The sequence below is a fragment of the Pteropus vampyrus genome, unplaced genomic scaffold (genome assembly GCF_000151845.1).
Source record: "Pteropus vampyrus isolate Shadow unplaced genomic scaffold, Pvam_2.0 Scaffold501, whole genome shotgun sequence".
Classification (NCBI taxonomy): Eukaryota; Metazoa; Chordata; class Mammalia; order Chiroptera; family Pteropodidae; genus Pteropus; species Pteropus vampyrus.
The window spans coordinates 320,888-334,058 of record NW_011889282.1 but is presented as its reverse complement, the minus strand read 5'-3'; the positions used below and the strand labels follow the sequence as shown (position 1 = coordinate 334,058).

The 13,171-nt window shown below is 59.3% G+C and overlaps 1 protein-coding gene and 1 long non-coding RNA gene across 3 annotated transcripts in view; both read left to right on the top strand.

Moving 5' to 3' along the window:
* FADD (Fas associated via death domain) overlaps positions 1–4,308 on the top strand; it is an 11,403-nt gene extending 7,095 nt beyond the window's left edge. The window contains exon 3 of the mRNA XM_023524848.1: positions 204–4,308. Coding sequence (XP_023380616.1) covers positions 204–589 — 386 coding nt within the window. The 3' untranslated portion in view covers positions 590–4,308. The remainder of the gene's footprint in view (positions 1–203) is intronic.
* Positions 4,309–7,066: 2,758 nt separating this feature from the next.
* Positions 7,067–11,324, top strand: LOC105307471. Of its 2 annotated transcripts, XR_897239.2 has the most exons (3): positions 7,067–7,301; positions 8,424–8,504; positions 9,781–11,324. It is a non-coding gene; the product is annotated as an uncharacterized LOC105307471 (long non-coding RNA). The 2 variants fall into 2 exon arrangements; XR_897238.2 differs by lacking the exon at positions 7,067–7,301 and having other exon boundaries at positions 7,524–8,504.
* Positions 11,325–13,171: the final 1,847 nt, after the last annotated feature.

Genomic DNA, 13,171 nt, shown 5'->3' with positions numbered 1-13,171 from the left:
ACTTCGCCTCTGGGGTAGTGTTTTGGGGTGGGGTTGGCTGGGTAGAATTAGAGGCCACTCTTGGGCCTTCTGTGACCTCCTGGCCCCTCTGCTACTGGGCGACTTCGGCCTCTCCAGGAGGACCACTTGGGTCAGCACCAGGAAGCCCACTGAAGAGTGTGGTGTCCCCTGTCTCCTGAAGGACTCCCCACACCTCTGGTAAGTCATTTTCTCTCGCCCCCTGCCCCCCCGCCCAGACCTGTATGCGGCATTCGACATCATATGTGATCACGTGGGGAAAGACTGGAGAAGACTGGCCCGTCAGCTGAAAGTGTCTGACAGCAAGATCGACGCCATCGAGCTGAAGTACCCCCGCAACCTGACGGAGCAGGTGCGGGAGTCGCTGAGGGTCTGGAAGAGCAGCCGGCGGGAGGACGCGGCGGTGTCCCAGCTGGTGGAGGCGCTGCGGGCCTGCCGGCTCAACCTGGTGGCGGACCACGTCGAGGAGGCGCAGCAGGCCCGGGGCCTCCAGAGCGAGAGCGAGAGTGCCAGCGGCTCTGTGTCCCCAGTGTCCTGGGGCTCGGACGCCCCCGCCTCCAGAGCCTGCTGATGGCCCGATGCTCTTTCCCGGGGACCGGAGGGCATCGGGCAGTCTGAACTTCAGGTCCCTCTGCCACGGGAACCAGATGCTTCCCGCGCGCCCCCACTGTGAGGACCAGCAGCGAGCCAGAGAAGGGACCCCAGCGTGCACAGCCACAGAGCCCGGCCACAGAGCCGCGTCTCAGAGCTGGTGGTGACTGAGCCTTGCTCCGTGCTGGGCGGGGCCTCGGCCACTGCAGAGACTTCTGTGCTCCTCGTGAGCGCTCTCCTCGGGGTACTCTGGTGTCCCCATTAAATGAGTTCCCATGGAGGAGGTTCGTAGACCCGTATCCGTCACAGACAAGGAATCTGAACATCGGCCTCATCGCATTATGATTCTGCAGGACAGGAAGTGAGCGCAGAGCTGGGAGCTGGACGCACGCGTCCCCCGGGGCCAGAGCCCGCACGGGGTCGTTCTGCCACCCCCACAGTCGGCCCGGGGCTTTGAGGCCATCGGCATAGACCGCGTACCTGGGCAGGTGGCACGGGGTGGGGCGCCGGGGGACATGCACACCCAGCCGCAGCTCTTGGCCCTCGAGTGAGGTGGGAGTCCTGGAGGAATACCCGTTGCGTGCTCCGAAGTGACCGCAACGCAGCAGCGCTCTGTGCGGGCTCATTCCCGGCGTGCTCCTGTCCTGCATCGGAATCGCTGCTCTAACGACGACGGGCAAGGGTGCTGGATCTCGTCATTTTAAAAGGCACCCTTCTTCCCTGCTTCCAACCGACCCCATTAAATGCTTTTTCAGCAGAAACCTCCTTGTCACAGAATTTTTCCAGTTCCTTTGGTGGTGGTCTCACGTCACATATTCTCAAAAGTCCCATCGCAGCTGATCATGGGCTCTGCCTGTGACTAAGTGGTTGGATTTCATGACAGCTGTGCTGACCGCTGGTGGGGGGCTGTCGCCCTCGTTAACCACTGTCTGCCAGAGGGCCGCTTTCACCCGCTTGGGCCCTGCAGACCTCCAAGAGGCATCGGAGCCGAGTGGCTGTCCCTTGTCTGGACCTTCCAGCTACGACTTTGCCACATGTGATGGATATCATGCTGTGCCGCCTTGACCTTGCCTAAGATCCTAGCACACTGTCCCCGCCAAGCTATGGCATGGCCCTTGATCCCATCCACGCCTTCAGCTGACACTGCCTGCTGCCGGGCATGGCTGGCAGCTGGGGCCAGAGCAGCACGCGGCACAGACGGGGCACTGCTCAGTTGACCTCGAAAGCCTGGCCTGGAACACAAGTGTAACCGGTTCGTCACGGGTTTGGGATGCTGCCAGTCACGGTGTGGCCTGACCTTGTGCTCGCAGGACACGTCCCCACCCGTAGGCAGCTCCCGCCGCCTCTTCCGGCTCTGGGTCAGGGCTGGTTCTGTGGATGACACACGTCACCATCCGTAAGTGTGAGTCGCTTGGTGAATGGGTAGCTTCGAGAATTAGGGTTTCTGGGAAATGTGCCTGTGTTTCTCAAGCAGAGGCAGATTGCAGAGGTTCCGCCTCTCCCTTATGGTTTGTGGCGAACACTGCTAAAGTGCAGAGGTTCCTGGCACCCTGCCAGCGCCTTCCCTGCCACCACGTGCTAGTCACACCTGGAGGGACCCCCGACCTCCGTCACCCAGGTGCTCTTACAGGCTTCGACGTGCTAACCCACGCCAGGTCAGCCGTTGCCTGGGAGCACTGGACAGGGCTCAGGCCCACAGGCGGTGAGGCGCGGGGTCTGCCTGGGCACCCACCCCAGGGTGTCCCGCGAACGGGCCTGCTGTCAGTGTGGTGGCTCAGACTTTGGAGCAGCCTCGCGTGACCCGCCCTGTGACCTGATCTCACCGGCACAAGGCTTGGACCTGAGTTGGAAGACACAGGAAAGATGATGAGCGAGAGAGAGATATATGATGGACGTCTAACCAGAGTTAGGACCTCGAGGACACAGGCAGCTACCCCAGCCCTAAGTAGGCAGCTGCTATGATTTTCGGACAAGGATTTCTTATAAGGACTTCACAAAAAAAAATCTTTGTTCCTCTCTATTTTTTTGCAATCATGTAAAATTTATATTTCTGATAAAGGTACAGGCAAGTCACGTGGTTTACTTGAAAGCCAAAGAGCCTCATTTTAGTCTCTTGATCCTTTTCCTCTGAGAAAGAGATGCGTTTTGAGGAACGTTCCAGGCCAGCAAAGGCGGATTTGACCAAGCGCTTGCAGGAGCACAGGGTCAGCCCCATGTCTCCTGGCCCTGCAAGTTTCACACGTGCACACGCGTGCGCGCGTGCGTGGCCATCCTCCCGCCCCTCCTTGGACCGCAGCTGGCCTGGGCCCTGGACAGGGACACACAGCCTACCTCCAGGGTCCCCAGCCACTCCGAACTTTTCCGTTGGGGACAGGGGGTCATGGCAGGCCCTCATCCATCCTTTTCTCTCCCCACTCACCTGGATCCACATCCGCTGCATCCTCCTCCCGAGCACCCCCAAGACCACCGCCCCCAAACTGCGCTTGGTGAGGTCACAGGTTGCCAGACCCGCTGTATCCCTGTCCTGTCATGCTCAGCCTCAGGGCGTGTGACACCTCCCGACCACCCTCCGTGAATCTCCCCCCCCCCCCCCCGGTCGTCCTCCCTCCTGTGACCACCCCTCCGGTCCCAGGTGTCTCCCGCGTCTCTCCCCGAGGCACCAGACCCATATTGTCAGCCACCAAAGAGCGATGCCTTTTGCCATGCAAGGAAGGTAGTCACAGATTCTGGGGATTAGGACGGGGTACCCAAGGGGGCAGGCATTCTGCCTACCACAGACCTCAAACTCGGCACCCCCCACCCCGTTTCTGCCCGGTTCCATGCCTGGCACCACTCTACCCAGCGACCTAAGGTGCAGACTGAGCCCCCTCCAACCTGGGGCTCACTCCCCACTGTATACTTGAGCACCAGCCCCTCTGGACTACCTCCCCCCGCTCCTCCTGCCCCCCACCCCCAGCGAGCCTCCAGCCCCTCGGGACAGCTCCTCCCACCCGCAGACCCCGGACTGTATTTTTAGAAACCACGAGCTCTCTACACATATCTTTTAGTTTCGTGTTTTTATTTCCATGATGACTTCTGAGTCATCTTGCTGACTGCTCGCTAGCCACAGGATTGCTGTGTGCATCGCATCTGGGACTGGACAGGCAAGCACGCCGGGGTCGCACGTACTCGTGCAGAAGCAGCCTGTCACCCTCCATCTGCTGATACAAAGGCAGAACTTGTCTTTTAAAGGGGAAATTTGCAATTGAAATCCATTTCCATCAAAGCAGCCCTCAGTTTTTAAGTCTGAGTAAAGACACTGGCAAGAGTCACACATGCACACCAACCACATTAGTCGTCACCAGGGGACAGAGGCCGATTCAGTGGGCGAGTGGAGTCCTCACCGAGTGAGAGCACGTGACGTGGGTGCAGCTCTCCCGGTGTGGGTCGAAGAGAGAAACCGCAGACCCCAGGCGGCACAGGCCTCCCGACCTCCCAAACCCGCAATGACAGCATAGACTCCAAGTGAGACTTTCACCAAACGTCACGTGTTGTTTGATGGGACAGAGCCATTGTTTGGAGAGGTGACAAAGTGCTGGGGCTGGATGGTGGCGATGGTCACGCAGCATTGTAAACGTGCTCGATGACACTTAAAAATCTTTAAAAGGGTAAATCTTATGTATACTTTACCACAATTAAAAAATCATACTTCACACGAAATTAATTGCGTTATGAATGTAAATGGTGTCCCTAATTTGGAATGTCATTGACATTTAAGTTTAAGACAGCTAACAGCATCATAAGTAAAACCTTGCTCATCACGGGGCATCTGGGTCAGCGCTACTGCTTCCGGGGGGACTCCAGCTGGGAACACTCGGCTCCGAGGGTGCCCAGGCCCCGGGGGGGTCCACCCCAACCTCCGCATCCTGGTGCCCCGGGGGGGGGGGGGGCCGGCAGTCTGCCCAGGTTTCCTCCGCCCTCCCCGCACGTGAGGCAGCCGAGCCGACCCCACTCCCAGCAGTGGGCCCCCTCCCGCCCCACCGGGCCGTTCCCTGAGCACGGCGACCCGAGGCTGCCTCTGCTGCTGCTTCCTGCGCTGTCCGGCGGCTTCGCCGGTAAGGGCTAGCTGGGTTTGCTGAGAGGATGAACAGACTGCGGTAGTGAGGGGCCAGGTGTCCGCGGGCCGGAGTTTCCTGCAGGCGAGAAAGCGCGTCCCCCGAGGGGCTGCCGGAGCCCGCGATTTGCTCTCGCGGGCTCCGGCCCATCCGGCCGTGAGAGTTCCTGCCGATGCCGATGTCCAGTGCCCCCAGCCGCAGTGGCCGAGACCCAGTCCCTGGGTCCCAGCAGGTCTGGCCAGGGCTCCCAAGAAGGCACCTGACCCCGTGAGTCGCCGCCGGCCACGCGGGGCCCTCCTCCCCAAGCAGAGGCGATGCCACCTACACGAGAACGGCCCGCGCTCTGGGCGCTCGGAGCTGTGCGTGCCACTCCTGAGACCCTCTGTCCAGGCACGGCGCTGGCTCCACGCCGCAGATTCCCAGCAGTGGGCGTGGCCTGGGGCCGCCGGTCCACCCCACAGTGGAGCCTACCCCCCAACCTCCCTCTCTCCCCCAGAGGACCCTCCCTCTCCTAGGGTTGCTGAAAGGTTCAGGCAGAGCGTCTGGGAGTGACTGGCACGTGGTAAAGGTCACTAAATGTCACTGTTTTCACTGGACCTTAGTGCATGTTTTCAACAACTGGCCTTTACACCTTTACGGCTTGACTGGGCATGAGCTCCCGGATGACATGTTTGTCCCCAGAGACCTTCAGACAGAGGCAGCCGCTGATGCCAGGGGACCAGCCCCAGTGCCTCTCCCTGAGGGAGACGTGACCCAGGCCTGCCCACCCGGTCCTATCAGGGCATTTACATGTAGACAGCACAAAAGTGGACTCCTCTGCCATCTGCCCCCACTGACGGCATCTGTAGCTCACACCACAAACCAGAGACCAGACCAGAAGTCTGCCCCACGCACACTGACGAGACTGTGAGGCCGACTCGTCTTTCTCCGCACAGATCAAAATTCAAGTAGCCGAGGAAGGGGACCCCACGGAGGGGAGGGATGACCGCAGGACAGAGCTAGTAGAGATACAGTGAACAATACCACGGAGGCATGGCGTCCCCAGAAGTGGAGCCGGGTCAGCTGGCCCTCGGGCCGACTGCCCAGGTTCGAATCCCAGCTCTGCTACTTAGCAGCTACCTGTCGGGGGCAAAGGAAAACACTTCAAAATGGCTTATTCTAGTTCCTGCCTCCAAGGACACCGTGAGGAGTCTGCGACCTGCTCACAAGGCAGAGGGTGAGCACACAAGTAAGGACACATCCGCCTCCACTGTTCTGGTGCTATCTCCCAATCACAATGCCAAGCGTGTAGCTGGCAGCAGAACCCAGAGACAAGCATCACGGAGTGGCCGCATCAACGTGCCCTGCCTCCGGGCTCCCGGTCCAGTGAGCTAACACATGCCTGTGAGACCTCCCCTCCCAGGGCAGAGGCACACACACTCCCCACCCCCACCCCCTCCCGGAAGCTCAGTGTTGGCCCAGAGCCCGGGACCCAGGCAAGGCTTCGAGTCAGAAGCCGGTGGCACAAGCAAGCCCATTGCATGGGCTGCAGCAGCACCACAGAGGTCTCGTGGTGGCTTTTGGTGGTAGTGCCACTTTAAGGTTCCCTGGGGGCAGCTCTGCACAGGTCCTGGGGTGCTTGTCCTCCTGAGGCCTGCGGGCCGCGTGCTGTCCTTTAATACTTGCTTTGCTGTGTCAACCACTCCGACCTTTGCTCCATTTTTTCTGTCTTTGTTTCGCAACTGGGACCTGCCACGAGTTTGATTTTGTCCCACGAGCAAGGGGAAGGCCCTGCAGAGGTCCAGGCAGAAGACGGAGGCGGTACGATCAGATTTGCATCTTTCTCTGCTGCTCGGCTGCGGGTGGGCTAGGGGGAGTGAGAATGGGGACCGGGAGCCGGCCAGAGGCGCTGGAGTGGGCCCGGTGGGGCCCGCTGCAGGGGGCATAAACTGTGGGTGGTCATGGAGGAAGAGCCGCGGGGTGTTTGGGGGCAAGGGGGAGAGGAGGGGGCGGGGCCAGGAGGTTCCAGGCAAGGGCTGGCATCCTGAGAAGGGGAACCAGCGGCTGGGTGTGGCGGGGCGCCCCACGAAGGGATGCTGGCTCCTGATGACGCTGAGTTGGGAGGGGCCCTCGGCTCCACGGAGGTGTCCAGTGGGCAAGGAGGTGTATGACTTAATGCGTGTGGGTGCCAGCTGGCCAGGGAGAAAAGGGCAGGAGCACCTTGCCCTCAAGGAAGAATCTTCTGGAAAGGTGTTCAAACTGCAGAAGCCCAGGAAGTCTGACTCAGTCCTCGGTGGAGCCCTGAAATTGCCCCATCGCGGCCCGGGGCAGGCTGGCCAGTACGCCACCAACTGACGCCTCAGCTCCGATCTGGTCTCCCCGACATAATAGCTCAGGGCAGGCTGAGGCCATCATAACCCATCTTCCATCCAGATGGGAGGGAGGCCAGGGCTGCGGGGCGGGGGTTGCTGCTCCAGAGCCTCCCAGCGGCCTCGCGGGATCCCCCCAGACAACGCTCTCAGGGGACAGGGAGGGTGTTCCGAAGAAGGCTCAGGGGATGGGGAGGGCGTTCCCCAGAAGGCGGCAGTCACCTCCAGGTGAATCGGATGCTTGAATGGGGTGAGAGCTCTAGATTTAAAATCTGTCCTCCTCCAGGCTGGGCATTCCACAAGTGGTGGATTTGGGTTTTGGGTTTTTGTTTTGTTTTGAGGTTATTCTGAGAGGCTTTGCCATCCAATTTGTAAAACAAAAGGGGGCGTGATTCCCCTCGGAAGGCAGGGGCGTGGTACTCACAGCCTCCTGGAGAGGGTGACCTTGGGCTGCCTCTGACACCCATTGTGTCCTATGACTGTGTACCCAGTGGGGGACCCACTCCGAGGGGCGCGGCCCTGCTGCCCACAAGCTCTCACTGTTTGCTGGTACTGAACCCCCTAACCCTGCACTTCCTGTGAGTGACGTTGGGGACGCCCCACCTTCCCCTGGGGCTGCCGTGGCGGAGGCCAGTGCCCAGCGCGAAGCCCCAAGAACTTAGTTGCTGATTTGTTATTCTCATGGGCTCATAACTGCGTTGGGCACTGGGGAGGAAGGAGGACTTGGGGATGAAGAAAACGCGGCAGCTGTGACATTCAGGAGCTCGAGGCCTAAGGGGACAGACAGAGGAACAATTTTACGTGAAGAGACTGAAGTCCTGAGAACCGAAGTGATTTGTCAGGTCGCAGAGTGGAGCTCAGACTGGAACTCAAGTCTGCTGACTCCAGGGCCCCACCTAACTGTGTTTCAGAGAAGGGGCCTTTTGAGTTGGGTTTCATAGGATGAGTAGGAGTTCACCAGCTGGCGACCAGTTCAGGCACAGAATCAGCAAATGCAAAGGCCAGGAGGCGTGACATTAGAAGGCTTGTTCGGGAGGCGGAAAAGCAGATTAGCGGGGCTGGTTCAAGGGAGGTTCAGAAGAATGTTTGCAGCCCGAAGGCCAAGGGAAGGCCTGTGTTTCATCTTCTGGACAGAAAGGGCCAGCGACATATTTTAAGCAAGACAATGACGTGATTAAACGTCTAGCTCATTTTATTAGAGATCCAGTGAATGTGCTTGTTCATCAGAAAACGAGGAAACAGAACAACAGCTAGATTCCTAAGGATTATACTTTAACTTTTGGGCTGAGTTACGAGAAAAAGAATGTAGCGTATCATCACTTAGGAAGGGCTGGTGCGCTCTCGAAGGTGCGAGCAGCTGCGTGTTTTCCAGTGCTTTGAGGGCTCGCCTACTGTGTCGGCCTCACAGGAACCTCGAACTGCTGCTAAGAAAGGTTGTTTCCCCTTCTGCCAGGTAAGGAATAGAGGTGCGGAGGGGTCCGGTGTGACTTGGGTGATACGCCCCGGGGGTCCCCCACTAGGAGGCGGAAGAATGAAAGCGCTTCTCTACGCCAGACTGAGAGAGCAGGCCTGTCCTGCAGAATCTTCTAGGTCCCAGACAGGCCCAGCTGGCCCAGAAAGTGGCCCAGCTCGGGATGCGGGGAGAAGCCCATGCCAGCCACATGCCGTCTGGGGGCTCCCAGGGCGCCTGCCTGACCAGCCGTCCCATCTCACGGCAGGCGGGCAGCCTGGGAGTGGCCAGGCGTCTCCGGCCAGCACTGGAGCGCCCCCGAAGCCTATGTGTGTTCCAGAAATAGTCTGCTGAATGCGTCGGCCAGCGCTGGAAATAAACCCGTCCGCTGGCTCTCTGCCCAGAGAAGGCCGGGTGGAGCACAGAGAGCCACGCTTCCGGTCCCCACGCCCTTTTATTTTGGGAAAATCAAACGCTCCCCACCCGGAGCTGCCTGCTGGAGGAGGGGGCGGCTTTGTCCCATGAGACTCTTGAGAGAGAATGTTTGGGTGCAGAAGCGGGCGCGTGACCCTCCCACCCATTCGTTCACTCGTTCATCCGTTCACTCATCCACCGGCATGTCTTCAGGGGCCCCCTTCACGTGCCCAGCGCTGCCTGGGCATCAGGACGCAGCCCCGAGCGTGGCAGGAAGCCGCCACCTCGGGGTGGGCCTGCTCTGCCATTCACAAGCCCGGAGACCAGCTTCCTCTCATGACAGTGGGGGCGGGTGCTGACGGGTTCATTGCGCGGGGCATGTGAGCCCGCCCCCCGATACCGCCATAATCATCGCTTTGTTCATGCGCTCGCTCACTCAGGAACACCTGTGGGCTTAGCGGGGTGGGGCAGCTGGCACCCCTGCATCCTTCTCGGTGGGCAGGTGGCCGCCTTCCTCCACCGCACCCCGACTCGCTTCTGGCCTCCCAACTCCCCTGCCTGGCTCAGACCGTTTCCATCTCTTCTGGAACAAGCACTTGCTCCTTTGGGGCCCTGCCCCCGCCACCATCGTTCCCACTCTGGGCCCCTCTGCACACTGGGGGCAATGCGTCCTAAAAGTGACACCCGACCCCAGCCCGGTCCTTCCCTTGCACGCCCCTTCAGTTCTGTGATGACGGCGCGCTTCCCAATCTCAGCGAGCCCGGGGCCAGCCTGGCAGGCTTTGCCTTAGTCGGTCCTACCTGTTCTTTGATTTACTCAGCTTTTTCTTTGAAGCGACTGTCTTTCCTCGCTTAATTTTAAACAGGAAGCTGGATGTCTCCATCAGGAAAGGAAAGCAGCCGGTGGCAGATGTCGCGCGTGTCCCAGTTCCTGGGCCCACCTTCTCGCTTTGCGTGAGACCTCTGGTGTGTGGCTGAGTGGATGGCTGCCTGGAATCCAGGCTGCTTCTCAACCTCCCCTGTGGCCAAGGGTGGCCATTCGATGAAGTTCTGCACGTGAGCAGAAGTGGCATTTGGAGCTTCCTAGAGGTATCCTTAAAGGGAGGAGGGTGTGTGCGCTTTGACGTCTCCTTCCTGGCTGGAATGCAGGCGTGGTAGCTGGAGCACTGGCAGCGGTGTTGGACCATGATGGCGTAAAGCAACAAGACGGAGGAGCTTGGACCGTGGCGCCTCTGCCAGCCCTGGAAGGCTGATCCCAGGACAGCATTCGCATGAGAGGAATAAGTTTCTCATTGGAGCTGCTGTGATCTGGGGATTCCAGAGGCTCTGCAAACCTAACACGGATTTAAACATTATCACTGGGAGTAAGCAGAAGGTGACAATAACAACAAATGCCGTGGGAAAGTAACATGCTGAAACTGATCCATCCGATCCAGCCGCCCTTCAAGGCTCTGAACCTGAAAGCTGCTCTATTTGTTAAACTCATAATAACAACAATACACGAAAAGCATCAGTCATCATGAGGACTGACAGATCGTTGGGCAGGGATGGGCATTCTCACCACGCGACTCCAGGCTGTTCAGTGCCTGCCACTACCTGAAGTCACCTGGCGGCGTGCGCCCCGCGGGCTGAAAGCAGCTTCAATAGGATGAGGCCTGCCCCGCTGGCACCCTCGGGGGCGCCTCGATTGCTAACCTGGGCCCTTTTCCATTTCTCCTCCCGGAGCCCAGTCCGCTAGCCACACCGAGCAGCTCCGCGTCCGGCAGGGGCCACATTCGTTCCGGGAGCCAGCACGGGGTGAGTGAACGCTCGTTGAGGGTGGGCAGCCGGCACCCAGCGCAGGCATCCCCGCTGAGGAGTCCGGCGCTGTCTGGCTCTGCTCTGCGGCACGCTGTCCTCGCCCCACTCTGCTCATCAGCTTTCCGGTCCTGCCCCGGCCTCCTGCCCCGGGCTCCGAAGAGACCAGATCTGCCCTTTCCCTCTGCCTGGCCGGTTGCTGCCTGCTCCTCAGCCTGGCGTCCAGGCCTCAGTGCCGACTTCAGCTTCACCGGATTTTCAGACACGACCCTCTGCTCTAGCCGCGAGGTTCCTGCCTCTGAGCCTTTGTCTACCATCCCCCGGCCAGCTCTGCGCCAGCCCCCCACATCCCACTCGCCCTGATGGGCCAGCGTCACAGCTGCTGACTGGGGCGCTGGGCAGGTCCCCAAACCTCCCTGAGCTTTGGTGTCTTCGTGCATAAGACACTCATTCAACACATACTGTTGAGCTCTTACTATGTCTGCAGCAGTCCGGGGTCAGCGGTGGGGAAAGCAAATTTTTTACCGTCTGTCCTTTTGTACCTTATAAATGCTGTATCAAATGCAACTGTTACTTATTTACCTTTTTTATTAAAATAATAATTGAACATGGACCGTGTCCTCCTTAGCCGAAGAGCAGCACCACACCAGAAGATCAACAGGAACGGTCCGCGTTCGGGCCTTCCGCGTTATTCCAGGAATGCCTTTTATAGTTGGGTTTCATTTGTCTTGAAAGCCGAGGTCCCGTCAAGTTTGCGGAGTTGCGTTTGGTTGCGTCTGTTTGATCTCCAAGAACAAGTCAGGAGGTGGAATGCGCAAGGCTGGATGAGTCACCGGGTGGCCAGGCGGGGGCAGGGAGGGGGCTGGGTGATGGCTGGGGTGGCCAGCTGCCCAGTCCCCTGGAAGAGGGGCTTTGAAGTGGGAACAGAGCTTGGGAGAGAGTCCCGTCAGATTGGAGGCTGCGAGCATCCTAGGGCGCCATAACAAGTGACCACACACTGGGCACCTTAAACAACAGAAAGTTAGTCTCTCTTAGTTCTGGAGGCCAGAAGTCGTAAGTCAAGGTGTCGGCAGGGCCACGCTGTCTCTCTTTTTCATTATTATTATTATTTAAGCCTACAGCACCTCGTCTTCCTAGGTGGCCTCTCATCCAAGTACTGACCAGGCCTGACCCTGCTTAGCTTCTGAGATCAGACATCGGGCTTGTTCAGGGCGGCATGGCCGTCGACCAGGGACCTTGGCTCCACTGGGGTGGGAACCCAGGCCCTTCTGCGTGTACGGCAGACGCGCTCACCGCTACACTATGGAACCACATCCGAGGGCCGCGCTCTCTCACAGGTTCAAGGGAGGAAGACGCCTTCTTTAGCTTCTCAGCTTCTGGCGGCTTTTGGCCGTGCTTGGTGTCCCCACCTTGCAGCTGCGTCGTCCATTCTCCGTCTCTGTCGCGGCAGGTGGCCTTCTCCCCTGTGTGTCCTCATGCGGTCCTCTTACAAGGACACCAGTCACTGGATTTAGGGCCCACCCCACTCCAGTGTGACCTCACCTTAACTCACCTACTAACATCTATAAACGTAAGCTCACGTTCTGAGGTCCCAGGAAGACATGACTTCAGGGAGGCCACCATTCAACCCAGCTCAGGGGCTATCAGCTTCTAGACGGTCACTGAAGCCTCCGGAAAGGATGAGCTTGCCCAGGGAGCACAGACAGAGAAGACAGGAGGCCTTGGGATGGAGCCCTACGACGTCTCCGTGCTTGAGGGGTCCCCATGGGGCGAGGAGCCCTGAAACAGAACCAGGGGGTTTGGTCACAGCTGCGGGGGAGGGCATGGGTCAGCAGAGTCAGGTAACAGGAGCGCTGAGCTGGGTTCTCCGGCTGTCAAGGAGAGGGCCGTTTCGGGGGGGTCCTTGGGGAAAACCCAGACTGCACAGAATTTTGTTGAGTTTCACACACTGGCCTTGGAGACTTCTTTCAGGAAAGTGGAACGAATGGCTCTTTTTACACATTAGTTTTGCCAATGGTGTCACCTCTTCCCGTAGGACCGAAGCCCCTCAGGGCTGGGGACACACCCCTGATTTTGTTCACTGTGACACTCCCAGCCCCCAGGACAGCACCCGGCATGTAGCAGACATTCAGTGAGTGCAGGTTAAGTGAACGGTGACTGGGGTCTGGCCTCCTGGCTAGGGGGTTACCTCTTCCCGCTCTTCACCCCAATACTGATCCCCTTCACTCTCCCCCAGGACGAAGCCACGCGTGGAGCCACTGGGAAGCGAAACCTATGCCCCCTCGACCCGCTCCTTCTTGAGGGAGGGCTAAGCAATGACACCAATGGTAACAGTGGCCCACACACCTCCATGTGGGAGGCTTCAGCCCAGGGACCCCGTGCGCAACGTGGAGACAGCCCACGACACCCACGCGGGGGGTGGACGCCGCCTGCCCCCGCCTGCCGCTTTCATGCTCCCTC